The sequence below is a fragment of the Mugil cephalus genome, chromosome 3 (genome assembly GCF_022458985.1).
Source record: "Mugil cephalus isolate CIBA_MC_2020 chromosome 3, CIBA_Mcephalus_1.1, whole genome shotgun sequence".
Taxonomy (NCBI): Eukaryota; Metazoa; Chordata; class Actinopteri; order Mugiliformes; family Mugilidae; genus Mugil; species Mugil cephalus.
The window spans coordinates 31,448,006-31,469,051 of NC_061772.1; the positions used below are offsets into that span (position 1 = coordinate 31,448,006).

The 21,046-nt window shown below is 48.2% G+C and overlaps 2 protein-coding genes across 11 annotated transcripts in view; both read right to left on the minus strand.

Annotated features, from left to right (window-relative positions):
• The window catches only part of fhod1 (formin homology 2 domain containing 1), a 33,400-nt gene extending 19,814 nt beyond the window's left edge, over positions 1 to 13,586 (minus strand). For 9 of the 10 annotated variants that reach the window (XM_047580983.1, XM_047580982.1, XM_047580981.1 and 6 more), the window contains exons 1-4: positions 13,331 to 13,586; positions 8,812 to 8,918; positions 6,345 to 6,409; positions 1 to 45 (exon numbers count right to left, since the gene is read on the minus strand). The exon at positions 1 to 45 is cut by the window's left edge and continues 23 nt beyond it. In XM_047580983.1, the coding sequence (XP_047436939.1) occupies positions 1 to 45; positions 6,345 to 6,409; positions 8,812 to 8,918; positions 13,331 to 13,495 (382 nt within the window). In that variant the 5' untranslated portion in view covers positions 13,496 to 13,586. Of the gene's footprint in view, positions 46 to 188; positions 996 to 6,344; positions 6,410 to 8,811; positions 8,919 to 13,330 lie in introns of those variants that run through there. The other variant, XM_047580984.1, reaches the window with a different exon arrangement.
• A 1,274-nt stretch (positions 13,587 to 14,860) lies between these two features.
• Positions 14,861 to 20,999, minus strand: nob1 (NIN1 (RPN12) binding protein 1 homolog). Its single transcript, XM_047581007.1, has 10 exons — positions 20,847 to 20,999; positions 20,206 to 20,338; positions 19,986 to 20,119; positions 19,407 to 19,478; positions 19,010 to 19,138; positions 18,223 to 18,333; positions 17,884 to 18,135; positions 17,321 to 17,418; positions 16,214 to 16,358; positions 14,861 to 15,272 (listed from the first exon to the last, which is right to left on the minus strand). Exons 1-10 carry the CDS (start codon positions 20,913 to 20,915, stop codon positions 15,003 to 15,005), a joined length of 1,413 nt encoding a protein of 470 aa, XP_047436963.1. The 5' UTR covers positions 20,916 to 20,999; the 3' UTR covers positions 14,861 to 15,002.
• Positions 21,000 to 21,046: the final 47 nt, after the last annotated feature.

Here is a 21,046-nt window from a genome sequence, read left to right on the forward strand (position 1 = left end):
AGAGAGACCTTCTGAGCTCTGGACCATGAGAGTTATACAGCTTCTCTGAAACAGAAGAAGAAGAGACATCATCACCATCACCCTGGAGACAAAGAGACAGAGAGACAAGGAGACAAGGAGACAGAGAGACAAGGAGACATGTAGCCCCGCCCCCAGCTGGCTGCCTGATGTCCTGATTGGTCGCTGACCTCCTTCACACGACGCCATCAAACTCCTCCACAAACATTTCACTGGACGACGACAGATTCCTGAACCCACTGAGAAGCTGCTGGTCAACCTGAGGGTGGGGGCCCCTGGAGGGACGCCTGGAGGTCCAGATCAACCGGACCGGACCAGAGACCAGGACATTTTAAGAGGCTTAGAGAGGAGAACATGGTGGGAAGAAGAGGAGGAGAGATATTCTCCTGGAGCAGGAATCATTTTACCTGGTTAATTCCACATGGATGAAGAGCAACAATGGTTTTAAAGTAGATCTGCTATTTATTTCTCTTCAGTCTCATAGATCAGATTCTAGGATTCAGTCTGTGGATGTGACTCATTTCTAGTAGAACAACTATTTACTGAACAGAGACGCTCAGTCTGACAATAACAACTTTAATCTGAAGTTTATTCTATCTTCTTCTTCAGGTATTTCCTGCCTCAGCTTCCTCCAAACAACTCGACCTCTTTCTTCCTTTCTCTCTTTATTTTCTTTCTTTCCTTCTTTCTCTCTTTCTTTTCTTTCCTTCTTTCTCTCTTTATTTTCTTTCTTTCCTTCTTTCTTTCTTTATTTTCTTTCCTTCTTTCTCTCTTTCTTTTCTTTCTTTCCTTCTTTCTTTCTTTGTGGGACTCAGTGGTGAGTTAATCACAGTCATGAAGAGTTGGACGAACCGAGGATCTGGAGCTAAAAATAAAAAAGACAACGTCACAGCTCCTGTGTCTCCTCTGTCCTCCTCTGTCCTCCTCTGTCTCCTCCTCTGTCTCCTGTCTCCTCCTCTGTCCTCCTCTGTCTCCTCCTCTGTCTCCTCTGTCCTCCTCTGTCCTCCTCTGTCCTCCTCTGTCTCCTCCTCTGTCCTCCTCTGTCTCCTCTGTCTCCTCTGTCTCCTCTGTCCTCCTCTGTCTCCTCTGTCTCCTCTGTCTCCTCTGTCCTCCTCTGTCTCCTCCTCTGTCCTCCTCTGTGTCTCCTCCTCTGTCCTCCTCCTCTGTCCTCCTCCTCTGTCCTCCTCTGTCCTCCTCTGTCCTCCTCTGTCCTCTGTGTCTCCATATAATCGTCTCCACTGGTTAAATATACAGAGTTCAGAGTAAAGTTCTTTATCTTCGCTGATCAGAATAATCTCCAGCTCTGATGAGACAGGAACTAAATAAACTAAACATCATCTGTTTTAAACAGATTCACCATCAACATTCACGCTTGTTAATTACTTTAATTAGTTATGATATGAATGAATTTATCATTAGACTAAATCTTTAATCTTCTTTATCTGATTTATTTTAATTGCAACATTAAAACCTGAATGAGTGCGCGTTTCCCTAAACCTGCTGTTCACCACATGAACAACAGGTGGCGCCAACTACAGCTGCTCCTGCTGTTTGTTTCCGTGGTTTGAAGAATCAAAGAAAAGAACATTTATTATTCAGCATCTACCTGAGATTCACCCAGCACAATGTTAGGACAGACAGAGGGACAGAGAGACAGACAGAGGGACAAAGAGAGGGACAGAGAGAGAGAGGGACAGAGAGACAGGCAGAGGGACAGACAGAGGGACAGAGAGACAGACAGAGGGACAGACCGAGGGACAGAGGGGCAGACAGAGGGGCAGACAGAGGGACAGAGAGACAGAGGGACAGGCAGAGGGACAGACAGAGGGACAGAGAGATAGAGGGACAGACCGAGGGACAGAGAGAGGGACAGAGAGACAGACCGAGGGACAGACAGAGGGACAGGCAGAGGGACAGACATAGGGACAGAGGGACAGGCAGAGGGACAGACAGAGGGACAGACAGAGGGACAGACAGACAAAGAGACAGACAGAGGGACAGACAGAGGGACAGAGAAACAGAGGGACAGAGAGAGGGACAGAGGGACAGACAGAGGGACAGACAGAGGGACAGACAGACAAAGAGACAGACAGAGGGACAGACAGAGGGACAGACAGAGGGACAGAGAAACAGAGGGACAGAGGGACAGACAGAGGGATGTCCCTCTGGTTGTGTCCTGTCACAGTTTCCTCTGTGAGGACCATGACTCACACAGACATGCAGCTCTGAGCCAAAATGGCCGCCAGCCAGTCACACTTTCACCTCAACAGCTGAGCAGTTAGAGCGGGATTAGAGGGTTAGCGCCTCCTCCTCCTCCTCTGATATGTGAGGAGTAAGGAGGAGGAGTAAAGTCTGACCTGGAGATAAAACCTCAGCCGGTTTATTATGATCCTGATTCTAAGTCTCCAGATAAAACTCAACCTGAACTGATTCATTTAAATGGAATCTACAGAACACGGGTCAAACATACGGCCCGCGGCCCTAAAGAGGCCCCCACAGGCTCTAATCTGGCCTGGACCAGGACCAGGACCCGGACCGGGACCAGGACCGGGACCAGGACCAGGACCAGGACCAGGACCCGGACCGGGACCAGGACCAGGACCAGGACCAGGACCAGGACCGGGACCAGGACCAGGACCAGGACCAGGACCAGGACCCGGACCGGGACCAGGACTGACGGACGGACGGGACCAGGACTGGCATGACCATGACTGACCGGACTGGGACGTGACCATGTTACAGATCGGGACCGTAGACTAGCTAGACTTTATTAATGTTGTTGCCTCTGATACTGTGTTACAGTCTGATTTGGTGTGTTATGGCCCCCCTGTTACTGGTCCCGCCCCCTGTTACTGGTCCCGCCCCCCTGTTACTGGTACCGCCCCCCTGGGATCTCATTAGGCTGAATGTGGTCCCAGGACCAGGATGAGTCTGACCCCCCCGGCCCATGGTGGTGGAGTCTGAGTCAGTGCAGAGTCTCCAGGGTTGATGTTGAGTCATTTAATGGTGACGTGTGGAGGAATAAAAGCAGGAAGTGGTTGTTGATGCTTAAGACATGGTATCTATGTCAATACCAACACGCTCCAGACACGTTCTGAGCCGTGAGGCCTGGATCTGAGCCAAGATGGCTGCCAGCCAGACACACAACAGCTGGGAGGTTTGAGGAGCTGTGTGTCTGTCAGTCGTCCTGAAGACGCTGAGGAGCTGACTTCCTGTTTACCCTGCGGACAGGAAGTCAGCCAGATAAACTCAACCAGAGGCATTTCCTGTCAGAGGCCGCGCTGCTAATCCAGGACCAGGAGTCGCCCCCAGTGTGGTCTGGGCAGGAAGCCATGTTTGTAGTTTTTAATCACTGGACCAAAAATAAAGTCGGTCTCCTCAATAGTTTGTCTGAGGTCACCTGAACGCACCATGAACTACAGACACACGTTCTTTGTTCCAACTGGTTTAAATTAAACTGATGCTCTGCTGCTGGGAATCGAACCTGCGACCACAGGAACCAGCTGACACACACACACACACACACAGACACACACACACACAGACACACACAGACACACACACACACACACACAGACACACACACACACACACACACACACACACACACACACACAGACACAACACACACACACACAAGACACAACACACACACTCTTGTCCAACTGTTAAATAAACGATGCCTGCGCTGAACGAACCGACCACAGAACCACACACACACACACACACACACACACACACAACACACACACACACACACACACACACACACACACGACACACACAACACACACACACACACACACACACAGACACACACACACACACACACACAGACACACACACACACACAGACACACACACAGACACACACACAGCACTGTTGTGTCTCCATGTCCTGACTCCTCCTGATTGGCTGAAAGCATTGATGACTGTCAACAACACAGAGTCACAGCCTGACGGAGGAAAAGCATGCTGGGAAATCCCCTCTGGAGCAGGAAGGGTGGGGCCGGGGCGGGAGGGGGGGGAGGAGAACGAGGAGGGGGAGGAGGAGGAGGAGGAGGAGGAGGAACTGTGAGAACGTCGAGTATTTCCCAGAAGAGTCTCTGAGCCAATGATCAGGTTTGACGTCCCAGAGTTCAACTCTTCAGTCTGACTCTAAATAAACGATCAAACTAAAATAAAACCTGTCAGTTCTTGTTTGTCGGTCACAGGAAATAAAAGTCCAGCTGAGACACGATAAGACTCAGCTCAACATCCACATACGCCACAGGACACTTTTTATATTTAACAGCGTTAATCACCACAGTGGACACGCATGTCTTCATATACGTCTTATATATATTATATATATTATATATATTCTTGTCTAATTCTGTGCTACTGGGCCATGAACATTTCCCATGCATGGGATAAATAAACGTCTTAATCTAGAGCTGTCAAACTTAACTCGTTAATATTAATTAACCATCATCCTGATGAATGTGATTAATGAAGCATCTGCAGCAGAACGACTGTGAACGTGTCTCAGTTTGTCCAAGTAGCGTTAGCGTTAGCACCAGCTGATCCGGTAGTGACAGGCAGCAGAACCAACCCATAAAGATGGAAGACGCTAAACAGCACGTTGGTCCTCTCCATGGGACATTTGAGGACAAAGACACCAAGAGGGACCAGTGGAGACACATAAAGTATCATCACACTCTGCAGGAAGGAGTTTTCTTTCCAGCTTCAAACAGCACATGAACCAAGCCAAGCATACGTTAGCCGGGGATTCTGCTAGCACTTGGGCTAACGCGGCTAACAGCTGGAGACAAACCAAGACAAACCAAGACAAAGACAAGCTGCCAATGCTGCTGCTAATATGTGTCCACTCCTGCAGCCACTGTTCACTGGGAGACACTGTTCTCAATAAGAAGCGTCAGCTCTGCTCTGGTTGGACAATGTCCACAAGTTAGTTTGTCTCCGTAGCAACAGGGACACACTCATGTGGACACATGGTGGACAAACAAAGACACAAAAAGGTGTTATGTTGAATGAACACGTTCAGTGCTGATATATTCTCTTCTTCCTGGAGTCGGATCCTGACTCTGACTCTGAGACGAGTCAAAGTCCAGTCACCCTGACAACAAACTAGTTAGCATGTAGCATGTAGCATGTAGCCGCACCCAGCAGCACCTGGTGCAGCAGTAGGTGTGTTTGATCCATGTCACTGTGGGTGGAGACGTGTTTAACATGAGTGAAACGCATTTGATTCAGACTGACTTGAACTACCAGAGGTCAGAGGAGCTCGAGGACCAAACGCAGCAGCTTCTCAACTAAAAGATTTATTCATTATTTCTGATTCAGGCTCAGTTCAACCTTCAGCCTGAATTCACCCAGAAATCAGAGCTCCTGTCGTCAGCCGGTCGAGTCCAGACACGACTCGAAACCTTCATCTGAATCATTTCATTCAACTGAAGCTTTGTTCAGTTCCCAGACAAACGGAGGAAACGTGAGCCAGAGGCAGAGGGAGGAAACGGCTCCTTCACAATAAAAGCATATAGGAGTCAAACAGAACCTCGTCATTACCAAACCTCTGAACTCTTCCTCTGTGTCATGGTGGCGAATAGACACCAGGCTTCTTCTTAAACTTCCCAAAGTGCTGGTCCTTTATTTCATATTTGAGGGAGTTGTCAGATTAGACGCTGGTTTATTAAATGTTCAGTGTTTAAGGATTTTAGTTTATCTTCATTATATTTTATTCATTTTATTCTTCTGGGTGTTGTTAGTTTTAAGTCTGTGCAACAGTGTCATTGTTATTTTTGCCAATAAAACTATTTGACTCTCGACGTCACTCTCTGCTCCTCAAACCGCTCTACAACAAAAACTGATCAAACTTCAGGTTTGTTCAAATAATCAACCTGAAATATTCTGGAAACTTTCCCGACATCAGTTCATCAGAATGGTTTTAGTCTCCAGACTCACTCATTCTCATCTCACATATTTATTCTTCCCAGGACGAATTTACTGGAATCTGATTTCATTTGAAACCTCCCACTGTGTCTGTGAAGGTTCTCAGCCACAAAAAGCCTTTTAGAGAAGAGACGTTTTATTTTTAAACCTGCTTTTTTCTAACCCACTAAAACAAAGGAAGCTCTGGAGCTGTGGTTGTTTTCAGGTTGTTGTGTTGTTGTGTTACTGTGAGGGTCCTGGATCAGACTGAACTAAGACGAGTTTGAGAGAGTGAGGAGGAGGATGTGATCTGAGAGAGAAATAAGGGAGAAGTAGTTGGGAGGAAATCCTCCAGCTGACGGAGAGTTTCCCCTGAGTCATCAGGACATAATTACCGAGGACAGAGTGGACGCGCACAGACAGCTGAGTCCTCAGGATCAGGATCGGCTTCTTCCCTCTCCTGGAAAACACACACAAAGAGACAGAAATCAGTTTTCAGGCTGATCCCAGAAACCGCTGTGGTCCGCTGGGAGCAGAGGATGGAAAGAACGCATGCACGGAGGTATGGAAAGAATGGGGGGGGGGGGGGGGGGGTCTAAAAAAGGAACCGACCTCAGATTCTCTCACAGCGCCGTCACTTTCCAGGTCTTTAAGGTGACGTATGCAGTTTAAATATAAAGAGGAACAACAGAGGATCAGAAAAACCTCTGCTGGGACTCACACACACACGTTCTAAGACGTTCTCTGTGGTTCTCTAAGAGGTTCTAAGAGGTTCTGATAAACACTGAGTCACTATAATCCATCCTCCTCTATTAAGATAAGACGAGATAAGACTTTATCCAAATTAAAATGTTACAGCAGCACAAGTCTGAAGAAGAAATGAAGCAGGACACAGATCAGCCAACAACACGAAACAGGACAAACACAACAGAACCAGCTGTGCATAAAGTGACTGTAAACAGGCCACATGTGGGCTCAGTGAGGTCAGAGCGTCTGAAGCTTCAGTTCTGGTCTGGGGTGAATGATCCTCTGAATGCAGGAGATGAACATCAGAGAATGAGAGCGATTGTCCAACATTAAACAGATTTTGTCCTTCGTCCTCCTCTCAGCCACTGTTTCCAACCAGTCCAAGTTCAGTCCCAGCACCGAGCAGCTTTCCTCCCCAGTTAGTTTATTCCCCCCCATCACACTTTGGAAGAGTCATCGGAAAACTTCTGGAGGTGGCTGGTTGTAGCGGAGGTGTAGAGGGTGAAGGAGACAGGACCAGGACAGTTTCCTTGGGAAACCTCTGTGTTGCTCATCAGGTCCTCAGATCTGCAGCCGTCCCCCTGCAGCCGTCCCCCTGCAGCCGTCCACCCTGCAGCCGTCCACCCTGCAGCCGTCCACCCTGCAGCCGTCCACCCTGCAGCCGTCCCCCTGCAGCCGTCCCCCTGCAGCCGTCCACCCTGACATACTGCAGCCGTCCTGTGAGGTCGTCCTAAATCCAGGCAGCGATGTCAGGGTTAAGTGAGATGTCCAGTAGCTTGTCTCTCAGGAGGACGGCTGGATGTTGTTGAAGGAACTGGAGAAGTCAAAGAAAGTGACTCTCTTATGAGACAGAGTCTTGTGCGTGAGGAAGATGATGGCGTCCTCCACACTTTATCAGTGCTCGGTTCAGAGTCGTTCTAATGTTCTTCACCAACTACACGTAACCCCAGAGAAATGACACAAGTCTAGACCTGATCCTGGTCTGACATGTGGTCTAGAGGTGGACTCCTTCCTGTACGTGGTCCTGTGATTAGATTATGAACCGTGTTCCCTTTAGATCAGAGCTGTGTCTATAACTTCCATACAACAATTACCAACAAAATAAAGCATATAATTAAATATATATTCATGTTGATGTACATGTCTTTTGCGAGTGTGCTTCCCGTTTCCATGGAGATAAATGAGGTCTGACTAATAACTGAACACAATCAGTCATGTCAGTAGCCTCCTATGTGTAATGGAACCTAGTTCACATCTACAGCAAATAATCCGAAACCTTAGTAACGACGTAGCAGCAGAAATGATTTTCTAGTCCCAGAGGAGTGAACTCTGAGCTGACGTTCATGTTTTAACGCGTCTCAGACTTTACCGAACTAAACCAACGACGCTTAAATGAGTAAAAAAAGCTTATTTTTATAGGTCAAGTTATAACAAAGATGCTGTGAACAGCAAACGGATCCATTTTGTAGCGTTTCCTGCTCCAGTTCTGAAAGTTACAGTGTTGCCATGGAGACGGACACAGCGTTGCCATGGAGACGGACACAGTATTGCCACAGACTTGGCGGAGCGATATTTTTAGTGATGAGTCAGTCGTGCTGTAACGCTGATACGTGTCCTATTGGCCAATCAGAACGCTGTTGTATAACTCTGAATAATCACTGGATCCTTGATGCTTCATGAGCCGCTAGAAAATGTTTGATTGTTTTGAGTTTTAAACTCAGTTTAGTTCAGGGTCCAACAATAAACTACAGCCACAGACTGTTGATGTGTTTCAGAGCAAAGAAGAACAAGATTAGAGAATGTTTATATTTAATAAAATCTCCTTTAAAAATAATCAGAGTGATGTGGACTCATGTCTGGTCCTGGTCCTGGTCCTGGTGCTGGTCCTGGTTCTGGGTCTCTATGTATAGATTCAGACCACATTAGAGTCTGTGATGGACCCTGTGGCCCATGGACCGTATGTCTGACACCCGTGTTCTAGATGAAGGTTTATCTCATGAAATAATTACACAAAGAAATATAAATAAAGAATGAATTGAATAATGGACAGAGACAGAGACACAGACAGAGAGACAGAGGGACAGGGACAGGGACAAGAGGTAAACTCGTCCTTACGTCACGTCTTCATAGAAGTTCTCCAGCTCGTCCCTCTGTTCGGCCAGAGACGAGTCCAGGTCCAGGTAGTTTCCATGAGGGGACACCTGGAGGGTGCAGTCTTCCAGCTAGGGACAGGGGACAAGGGACAGGGGACAAGGGACAAGGGACAGGCATGAGGACAGAGAACTGAAGCTGATCCTGCAACAACAAACAGAACCGACCCGACCGGTTCCACTGAAAACATCAGATTCATTATCAACAGAGACAAGGACGCAGGGGACAGTCGGCCATCTTTAAAACGAGGACAGGATGAAGGAGAAGAAAGACGAGAATAGAGAAGAGGAGGAGAAAGAGGAGAATAAAAAGGAGGAGAATAAAGAAGAGGAGAATAAAAAGGAGAATAGAGAAGAGAATAGAGAGGAGGAGGAGAAAGAGGAGAATAAAGAGGAGAAAGAGAAGAATAAAGAAGAGGAGGAGAAAGAGAATAAAAAGGAGAATAGAGAGGAGGAGGAGAAAGAGGAGAATAAAAAGGAGAATAGAGAGGAGGAAGAGAAAGAGGAGAATAATGAGGAGAAAGAGGAGAATAAAAAGGAGAATAAAGAGGAGAATAAAAAGGAGAAAGAGGAGAAGAAAGAGGAGGAGGAGAAAGAGGAGGAGAAAGAGGAGAATAAAAAGGAGAATAGAGAGGAGGAAGAGAAAGAGGAGAATAATGAGGAGAAAGAGGAGAATAAAAAGGAGAATAAAGAGGAGAATAAAAAGGAGAAAGAGGAGAAGAAAGAGGAGGAGGAGAAAGAGGAGGAGAAAGAGGAGAATAAAAAGGAGAAAGAGGAGGAGGAGAAAGAGGAGAATAAAAAGGAGAATAGAGAGGAGGAGGAGAAAGAGGAGAATAAAGAGGAGAATAGAGAGGAGGAAGAGAAAGAGGAGAATAAAAAGGAGAATAGAGAGGAGGAAGAGAAAGAGGAGCATAAAGCAGACTTTCGGTTTCACTTCTCGTCCCCGTTTCCTGGCAGCAGGTGAGTTTCAGTTGACCAGATTTACATGAGAGGGAAATAAAATGTTGAATAAAGTGGAGGCGTCCTGTGTGAAAACATTAACCACATGGTATTCAGGTCCTCAGAGAGGGGGCGGGGCTTCACCGGGCCTCAGACACAGGTGAGGACGACACACCTGGACTCATCTTATCTTTATGAACCCAACTCTGAGGTGGAGCTCCAACTATTTATAGCAGAGGTATGAAGACTGTTGACCTGTAGGACCACATTCCTACAACGTCACTGAGGAGCAGCAGGAGGAGGAGGAGGAGCATATATGCAGTACATATATATATATATGATAAGACATAGAATAAAACATATTAGACTGTATTAACGTGCATGTCTGTGCAAAAGAGCGACAACAGTGCAACACAAAGTGACCGAGCAGTGGTGTATGTATATATGAGTAGTGGTGTATATGAGTATATATGAGTAGTGGTGTATATGTGTATATGAGTATATATGAGTAGTGGTGTATGTGTGTATATGAGTATATATGAGTAGTGGTGTATGTGTGTATATGAGTATATATGAGTAGTGGTGTATGTGTATATGAGTATATATGAGTAGTGGTGTATATGTGTATATGAGTATATATGAGTAGTGGTGTATGTGTGTATATGAGTATATATGAGTAGTGGTGTATGTATATATGAGTAGTTGTGTATATGTGTATGTGAGTGTATATGAGTAGTGGTGTATATGTGTATATGAGTATATATGAGTAGTTGTATATGTGAATATATATGAGTAGTGGTGTATATGTGTATGTGAGTATATATGAGTAGTGGTGTATATGTGTATGTGAGTATATATGAGTAGTGGTGTATATGTGTATGTGAGTGTATATGAGTAGTGGTGGTTCCAGACTACATCCAGGGAACTGGCTACAGTCTGATGACTGTGGAGACTAAGGAGCTGCAGCGTAGTGACATAAACCTCCACTGCTGCTTTCTGCTGGGGGCGGGGGTGCTACCATTAGCATTAGCATCATGGTGCCAGTAGAAGGACCATTAGCATTAGCATCATGGTGCCAGTAGAAGGACCATTAGCATTAGCATCATGGTGCCAGTAGAAGGACCATTAGCATTAGCATCATGGTGCCAGTAGAAGGACCATTAGCATTAGCATCATAGTGCCAGTAGAAGGACCGTCCCCGGGTAGAAGATGTGCAGAGCTGCTCACATTAACTGATCTGAGGGTGGACTCTGTCCCTTCCCGTCCATGGACTGTGTCAACAGACCAGTCCAGCTTGTTGGGGGGGGGGGGGGGGGGGGGGGGGCCTAAGAACTAATATGTTTGAACCCCTTCAGTGTCCTCCTCTACCACGCGGACCGGCAGCAGCTGCTGCTTAGACCTCCTCCAGTCAATGAAAGCCCTCATCAGGTTCCTGACCTCCTGCTGCTCCTCCTGCTCCTCCTTCTGCCCATAGGACCATCAGAGTAGTTCTGAATGTGGCAGGACTGTGGACAGTGTAAACAGGAAGGAGGAGGAGGAGGAGGAGGAGGAGGAGTCCTATCACGTCTCTGGACTCAGTTTGTTCCTGAAGAGAACCATTAGCTGAGGAATTTAATCTCCTCCTTATCTGATGCTGCAGATTCCAGTGGAGCCTGAACGCCTCACAGCAGTAGGACTGAGACACTCATCATGAGACAGAGGACAGAGGACAAGAGGAGTTCTGTCCTCTGTCCTCTGTCTCATTAGTCGTCTGAACATCAGGATGAAGCCCATTCAGCTCAGTCACGTCAATATTTACCAGTTTATATTTAATATTTAATATCGATCATATTAATAAGACTTGAAGCTCCACCAGAACCAGCTGAGCCAGAACCATAACATCAAAACATTTAACACTTCACGTAAATAAAAATCTGGAGAACAAGGCCTGGTCCTGGGGCCGCAGCATCCTACAGGGAACCGACCTCAACACCTCAAAACACAGGGAACCGACCTCAACACCTCAAAACACAGGGAACCGACCTCAACACCTCCACACACACAGGGAACCGACCTCCACACACACAGGGAACCGACCTCAACACACACAGGGAACCGACCTCCACACACACAGGGAACCGACCTCAACACACACAGGGAACCGACCTCCACACACACAGGGAACCGACCTCCACACACACAGGGAACCGACCTCAACACACACACAGGGAACCGACCTCCACAGACACACACACAGGGAACCGACCTCAACACCTCCACACACAGGGAACCGACCTCAACACAGACAGGGAACCGACCTCAACACCTCCACACACACAGGGAACCGACCTCAACACCTCCACACACAGGGAACCGACCTCAACACACAGGGAACCGACCTCAACACCTCAACACACACAGGGAACCGACCTCAACACCTCCACACACACAGGGAACCGACCTCAACACCTCAACACACAGGGAAACGACCTCAACACCTCAACACACAGGGAACCGACCCACACACACAGGGAACCGACCTCCACACACACAGGGAACCGACCTCAACACAGACAGGGAACCGACCTCAACACACACAGGGAACCGACCTCCACAGACACAGACACAGGGAACCGACCTCAACACCTCAACACAGACAGGGAACCGACCTCAACACCTCCACACACACAGGGAACCGACCTCCACACCTCCACATGGAGAACCAACAGACGTGAGACGGATGAAGATGAGGTTTGAGCAGTTTTTCATTCTCTGAACTTTAAATGTTCTTGTCTGACTTTTAAAGATGCCTGAAGTCCAACGATGTAAAAGTTCCCAAACAGAACCGACCATCAGGTTCTGAACCTCCAGGTTTTAGGAGGAAATATGAGGATGGGTCAGGACCAGAACCAAGACCAGAAGCGGTCTGTATATTCATGTTCACGCTCTGAAATCATCTTCCAGTCTAAATAAAAACATCTGACGGTTTCACGTGATCAGATCTGAGACGTCTCACATGACACAACATTTAACATCTTTAAGGCTCAGGCATTTAATAAGACAGGACCAGGACCAGGACCAGGACCAGGACCAGGACCAGGACCTCATGGTGGTTCATGACTGATGCTGGTTTATTTTTAACAACCCCGCCTCCCAGAGTCCAGGCTGAACAAATCCCATACCAGACTCCATTAGGAAATGTGTCATTTTTTAGGAAGAAACACATGAGCATATTGTAAATGAATGTTTAAATATTTGGATTGGTTCGTGTTCAGTGTTGACAAACAAACATGTTGTTGAATAATCCACGCGTTGTCTAGTGGAGACGTCTCTTATAAAAAAAACTTTAAAATACTTTTAAATGTGTTCAGAAGGAGGTCGATAAATGACATGATTTTTAAATGGAGTCTGGTGAGGATCAAAAAGCGACACCTGAGACTTTCAGCTCTTCGTTTTTAATTTAAACCGGTTCCTGACGTGGCCTCTCGGTCCGTTGAGGTTCGGTTCCGGTGATTGTTATAAAGTTGCCGGCGGGTCGCGACCCTATGACCCCTCCAGAGACCTACCTTCAGAGGCGCCTCCAGGAGCTTGTGGATCCCGGAGATCTGCTCGCTGAGCGGCTGGTCCTCCTCCACGTTGACCGTCGGAGGTCTCCGGGGTTCGGGGAAGTTGGTGCAGATGAACGGATCCGAGTCCTCCAGGTACTGGACCCGGCAGAGGATGGAAGCCATGGCCGAGACACCGCGACCCTGTAGCGGCTACCGGAGCGAGAGCGGGCGGTGCGAGAGTCCGAGCTCCGCTGGAAGAAAGTGAGTAATGAGGAGGAGCGGGGTCGAAGCCCGGCGCAATATACACAGACGCTTCCGCTGAGGCCCTTCCAAATAAAACACAGCAGCATAAACAAATAAAAGACTTTTTACAGATACTTTTATCTTAGATTTACTCTGCAGGGCGACAGCAACAGATCCAGATCTAAGAGACACCTCCAGACTTTCAGCATTAGTTTTAGTTTCAGTGCAACGAAGAACAAGTAAATTAGGGGAATATTTACATTTAATAAACTGTCCTTTAGATATAAATATCAAAAATAAAATATTGTAAATCTATGAGCTACCACCTTTAAGTTTAAATATATTTCTTGCTAATTAAACCTTTTTTTAATTTAGAAAAAACAGGATAAACACGTTGCTCTGAACATTTACAGGTTTCTCACTGACAAACTACAGTCTACAATTTATTTTACTCGTTTTATTTTCCTCGGTTATACAGTGATAACTTTACATGTATATATATGTTTAATCTTGTGTGCTGTGTGTTTTTCTTACTGTTTCTACCGTCGTTATTTATATTTACTGGCCACAGGTACAGAAATACAGTCACTAATTTTATCTAAAAATGAAATCAGGGTCTAATTCCTCTAATTCGTCCTTATAGAAACAGGATGTGACATCACGGAGACCAGCATCCTCTATGTAAATGAATATATATATATATATATATATTATATTATATATATATTATATATATTACTTTTGCAATTATATGTGTCATGAACCCATGAGAAGTGTCCCCTCCAGATGTTGGTCAGTGGCGCCCCCGTCTGGACGAGACAAAGACTCACATCAAGGCCACATTTCAAATCCAGACTCCACCAGAACCCTGTCTCAGCTGCTGCCTCTGATGGATCTCTACCTACCACTGGACCAGAACCAGGACCAGAACCAGGACCAGATGGCTGGAGACCTGGAGACATGATCCAGATTCAGGACCAGGATGGAAAGACTCCTCTTTATTTTGGAGACGGAGTCAGACGGGATCTGAACCCATCCTGAGTGGAGGTGTTGATGGAGGAGAACTGCTCAGTGTTATTAAAGCATCTTTTAAAGGAGCTTCCTGTTAGCTTAGCTTAGCACAAAGACTTGGAGCAGAGGGAAACCAGTGGCATGGCTCCACCCAAGCAGCGTCTGAATAGATTTAAATGTGTGAACATTTGTAGAAATGATGGATTGTGTTTATTGGTTTGATTCCAGGTGATATTTAAAGGAGCGTCCAGGCTGAGATCATCTGAATATTACAAATCAGTCTCTGAGGAAACATTCAACACAATATTATAATTTATTATCCAACACCAACAGTAACGTCCAGGTTGTAATGAACTGGCTGGTTCTCAGATGTCAGAGTGTCCGTGAACACACCAGCTGAGATGCGTTCGCTGCTTTAATTGAACTCAAAGCATCTTCACTTCTTCTTGACGAACTTCTTGCGGGCGGCGTTGGGGTTGGCTCGCCGCCGCCCGCCGCCACATTGACCGTCTCGGATGTGCAGGTTGGCAGCTCGGCTGTAGATGTCGTTCTCACAGAACGGGGACCCTCCGGCCACGTAGTCCGGGTCGAAGACGTCCGTCTTCTGGCGAGCCTTCCGGGACAGTCTCTGCTGGGGCTGACGGAGGTCCTCCACCAGCTGAGGGTTGTTCCCATGTTTCCCTCCCTGAGGCAGCGGCAGCGAGTGCTGAAACAACACAGGTTCATCGTCATGTGGTTTTCATTGAGCCAATCAGAGAAAAGGAAACATCCTCAGGTCTAATCAGGGTCTAATGTGGTCTACAAGGTCCCCCCTCTGATCTGGTTTATTAGGAACCATGAAGAAGAACAAGTGTCCTAATGTTTCTGATGTGATGATGTTGATGATGTTCTAATGTGACAAATACATGTTTACATTAGTTTAAGGACCAGGAACCAGACATGAGACCAGAACCAGATATGAGACCAGAACCAGATATGAGACCAGGAACCAGATATGAGACCAGGAACCAGATATGAGACCAGGAACCAGACATGATAAATAAAACTCTAGGGTTGAAATTTAGACTCTCCAGGTGTTTCAATGAGGCCTGTGACAGGTTAAGACTCACTGATGGGTCATTGACACACTGATACCTAGCATCACATATCTGGAGCTAACCAGCTAGCCTCAGCTAACAGACACAGACAAATTTTAAATGTCTCAGTTATCTCAGAGTTTCTTCTTCAGTCTCAATATTCCATCAAATACAAAAACAACTGATGTATCTGATCTAGTTTTTATCTTCTGGTTCCTTTAGAGTCTGTCCTCATGATTCTACATCAGCTATGAACCACATGGAGACTGGACTCATAGAATCTGACCCTTTAGTCTCCATCTAGTGGTCTAATGGTGCTACTGCAGATAATACACACGATGCAGCCACCTAGTAGTAACTGTTAGCTTAGCATTGATACGTAGCATGTAGCCTTGGTAACTGTTAGCTTAGCACTGCTATGTAGCATGTAGCCCTGGTAACTGTTAGCTTAGCACTGCTATGTAGCATGTAGCCCTGGTAACTGTTAGCTTAGCACTGCTATGTAGCATGTAGCCTTGGGCCCGGTTCTATTTCTGCCGTGTTGGGTTCTAATAGTCGCGTAGCGTCTCACCCTGAGCCCCCGCGCGTTCATCACTTTGGGGTTTTTGGAGAAGTGCATCTTGATGCTTCCGTCCTCGTTGACCGTCACCGCCAGCTTCTTCAGAGTTTTGTTTCCACAGTGCGGACAGAAGACTTTGTTCATGTTGCTGGTGGTCCTGAACGAAAAGAGCCGGGTTAAAGTGCAGTCTAGAGTCCTGGTCCTCATGGGACCGGGGGGAGCAGGGGGAGCAGGGGGAGCAGGGGGACCAGGGGGACCAGGATAAGGGGGACTGGGGGGACCGGGGGGACCGGGGGGAGCAGGGGGACCGGGGGGAGCAGGGGGACCAGGGGGACCGGGGGGACCAGGATAAGGGGGACCGGGGGACCAGGGGGACGGGGGGACCAGGATAAGGGGGACCGGGGGGGACGGGGGACCAGGGGGACCAGGATAAGGGGGACCAGGGGGACCAGGGGGACTGGGGGGACCAGGATAAGGGGGACTGGGGGGACCGGGGGGACCGGGGGGAGCAGGGGGACCGGGGGGAGCAGGGGGACCAGGGGGACCAGGGGGACCGGGGGGACCAGGATAAGGGGGACCAGGGGGACCAGGGGGACCGGGGGGACCAGGATAAGGGGGACCAGGGGGAGCAGGGGGAGCAGGGGGAGCAGGGGGACCAGGATAAGGGGGACCGGGGGGACCGGGGGGACCGGGGGGACCAGGGGGACCAGGGGGACCAGGGGGACCAGGGGGACCAGGGGGACCAGGGGGACCAGGGGGGACCAGGGGGGACCAGGTGGACCAGGGGGACCAGGGGGACCAGGGGGGACCAGGGAGGGGACCAGGGGGACCAGGGGGACCAGGGGGACTGGGGGGACAGGGGGACCAGGGGGACTGGGGGGACCGGGGGGACTGGGGGGACCAGGGGGACCAGGGGGACCGGGGGGACAGGGGGACAGGGGGACCAGGGGGACTGGGGGGACCGGGGGGACCAGGGGGGACCAGGGGGACCGGGGGGACCAGGGGGGACCGGGGGGACCAGGGGGGACCAGGGGGACCGGGGGGACCAGGGGGACCAGGGGGACTGGGGGGACCGGGGGGACCAGGGGGACTGGGGGGACAGGGGGGAGCGGTACTCACTTGAAGCAGGCGTGACACCTCAGGATGTGGTTCCTGGCCTGTTTGATCAACATCCCGTTCACAGACAGAACGTTGAGGCCCATCTGGATCAGAACGTTCTGGAAACACAAGAACATCTTTAACCCTCATGGTTCCTCTGGACGCGGCAAAATGAACACAAAGAAACAACTTCAACAACTAGAGCTGCTCTAAACTACCAACATTTAAACAGTTTTCAGGATTTGTCCCTTTAATAACAGTCTGATGATCTTTTCCATTAATAACCAGTAGGGGGCGGGGCTTTGGGGGGCGGGGCTGTGGGGACGGGGGGCGGAGTCCTGGACCAAGATTATTAATAAAGCTCATTTGATTGCATTAGTATTTTTATGTCGTTCCACATCCTCTCTCATAGACTCTGTTTCTAACCACATTTATTAATCACATTTACACCACGCGGGCAGTAAATGCATCATTAGAGCACATGACATGTGAGAGGAAAAGATTTGGCTAAACAGAAAAGAATAAAAATGAGAGGAGGGAGATTTGTTTGAATCATGTGCTTGGAGAAAAGAGAATAATAATACCTGCATGGCGAAGTCGGTGGTCAAACATCCGACCACGACGTCGACTGGAGCCGTAGAATCAGCTGACTCCATCTTCACCTGCCTGATGTTACTGGGAGTGATCCACCCTCCTCCATCCTCCTCCTCCTCCTCCTCCTCCTGCTCCTGCTCCTCCTGCTCCGGTTCGTTCTCTTTGTCCTCGTCGTCTGATTGGTCTTCTGAAACTCTATGCCCCGCCCTCTCCTCTGTCTGTGCTGAGACTCCGCCCTCTTTCTGTAAACAACAACAGCAGCAGCAGCGTCAGGACTGGCTGCTGTGGGCCAATCAGAGTCCAGGATGTTGGTGGGTCCAGACCCTCACCAGGAGCCCCAGCAGGTCCTCGTCCATGCTCGGGACCGGGTCTCTCCAGAACTGGAAGCTGTTGAAGGCGTCGCTGTCGGTCGTCGGTTTGTCTGAATCCACGTCTGGACTCTGAAACAGAACCGAGTTCATATGAAGACCTGAACCTCCGGGTCCTCCCAGACCCCATCATTCATCCATTCATCTCATTCATGCTCCTGAACTCAGCTCAGATTATTAATGATGATGATGAACTGGTTCCTGATGAACTGATCAACCACTGAGAGATGATGATGTTTAAGTGGAGACAGAGTAGAAACCGTTTAGATTATGACTGATTCAAACTAGCGTCAAACCATTAGATGTTTAATCAGATCAATCTCCTTCATGTTTAATCTGTGTTGATGCGTTTCATTGTTGATGATCAAACAGACTCCATCTTTATGGGTTGGTTCTGCTGCTGCTGGTGCTAATGCTAACGCTAACGCTACTTGGACAAACTGAGACACGTTCACAGTCGTTCTGCTTCATTAATCACATTAATCAAGATGATGATTAATTAACGTTAACGTTTTTTTTTGACAACATTAGTTTAAACTCTTTCTAGATGAGAGATGGATTTTAAAAGAGTCCAGACAGAGACTCTGGATTATTACAGTGTTTAAACTTGTAAAGCTCCTCATTCTGACTTAAACAGTAATAATAATTAATAATGGGGAATCATTTGTTTCTGGGTAGAGCTGGTGTGATGCGTTCATGGTCTAGAGGACGCAGAAGGTCTAAGTGGTGCCTGGTTGCTGGGACTCACCAGTAGCCCCAGCAGGTCCCCCTCGATGCTCGGTAGCGTCTCTCTCCAGAACTGGAAGCTGTTGAAGGCGTCGCTGTCGGTTCGACTCGTCGTCTCCGTCTGTCGCACGTCTGCAGCTCCAGCAGGTTTCTACAATGTTCAGATTCACTTGATGAGGATTAATGACGTGGTTTGGTTCTTTTGATTCTACATGAACATGGAGGAAACATCCATCTTCTTCTGGATCGTATAATGAGCTCGATGGTAGAATGTGATGACGTCCAGGAGAAATAAAATGTCCAAAGGTTGAATTGTGTGAACGTTGCCTCCTGTAGTGAATCAGTAGCATTTTGGAGCCAGATTCACTTTAAAGATGTGGAGGAACTTTTTGGGTTCATGACCTGGAACCAGTTCTTACCTTGGAGGGGAAGTGGAAACCTGCAACGTTAACTGGAGCCTCTGGGTGGCGCTGTGTGCTCTGGATATTGACCTGGAACAGAAGACACTGAGGATCAGGACTGAGGTTTGAACCCGGAGTCAGTTCACGGATCCAACTCCCCTCACATCTAAAGTAAAACTAAATCTGGACCAGGTCTGGGCCCTTTAATCTGGATTAATCTGGATTAGTCCGGATTAATCTGGATTAATCTGGATTAGTCTGGACTAGTCTGGACTAGTCTGGACTAGTCTGGATTAATCTGGATTAGTCTGGATTAATCTGGATTAATCTGGATTAGTCTGGATTAATCTGGACTAGTCTGGATTAATCTGGATCAGTCTGTATTAATCTGGATTAGTCTGGATTAATCTGGAGCAGTCTGGATTAATCTGGATTAGTCTGGATTAATCTGGATTAATCTGGAGCAGTCTGGAGCAATCTGGATTAATCTGGATTAGTCTGGATTAATCTGGATTAATCTGGATTAGTCTGGATTAATCTGGATTAATCTGGAGCAGTCTGGATTAATCTGGATTAGTCCGGATTAGTCTGGATTACCTTGACCTGGGGCTCCGTCCTCAGGTGCTGGGACCCGACGTGCTCCAGCTCCAGCTGGTAGGTCAGAGCCAGGACTTTGATGTCGGTGGCTGAAAGACTCGGGTAGTCGCCGGTCTTCTTGGAGAACTCAGAGACTGGAGGAGACACGAGGACGTCAGAGACACACGGGGACACACGGGGACGCACGGGGACATGTTTATATAGGCTGGGGGGGGGTCACCATGTCTGATGTGCTCTGGGTGAGGCTCTCTGAAGTGGAGCTGGTAGGGGAGGAAGGCCAGACTCCTCCTGGTAGGTTTGTCTCTGATCTCGTCCACCACGTCCTTCAGGGTGTAGATGTTCCTGCCGATGTCCTGAGACAAGAACCCAGACCAGGAACTTTACAGTCAACAGTACGGACCAGGAACCCGACACTGATCCACTCAACAGATTTCACGCGTATTATTCTGGATTCCGCTTAATTCACCTCGTATCTTAATTTTCTTATGTTGACATATTTTATATTTATTATTATAACCTCTCATCTCATCACGCTGCCTGATGTTCTTCTACTGTCTGTCACTAATTAATTTAAGTCTAATTAGCAGAAAAGGAAACAGACATTTGACGGCTTCTCTGTTCCCAGATAATAAATCCAATAATTAATGAATTAAATAAAATCCACTTTAATGCTCCGTTAATAACGTCTCGGTTTCTCCGGAGGACGTGTGGACTCCCAGCGGCTCTCTGACGGCCTCCTCCCCGGGGAGCTGCGCTCTCCCTCCGGCCTGAACCACGGAAGCTCCGGCCTCCGCGGACCCTCCGCCGCTTCTCCTCCTCCGGCTGAAGCTCTTCTCGGAGCCCGGGGAGAGTTGGACTCACCTGGAGAGGAGTTTTCTTCAGAAACGCTGCTGCATCTGCGACAACATGCTCCACCAGGGCGGCCGCCATCTTGACTCGATGAACTGCTGGGCCGCTGACCAATCAGAAGACAGGGAGCTGGGCCGCTGACCAATCAGAACAGGAAGCCCTTGTCGTGACGCGTAGAACATTTAAAGGGATATTTTGTGTCGGAAATTTAA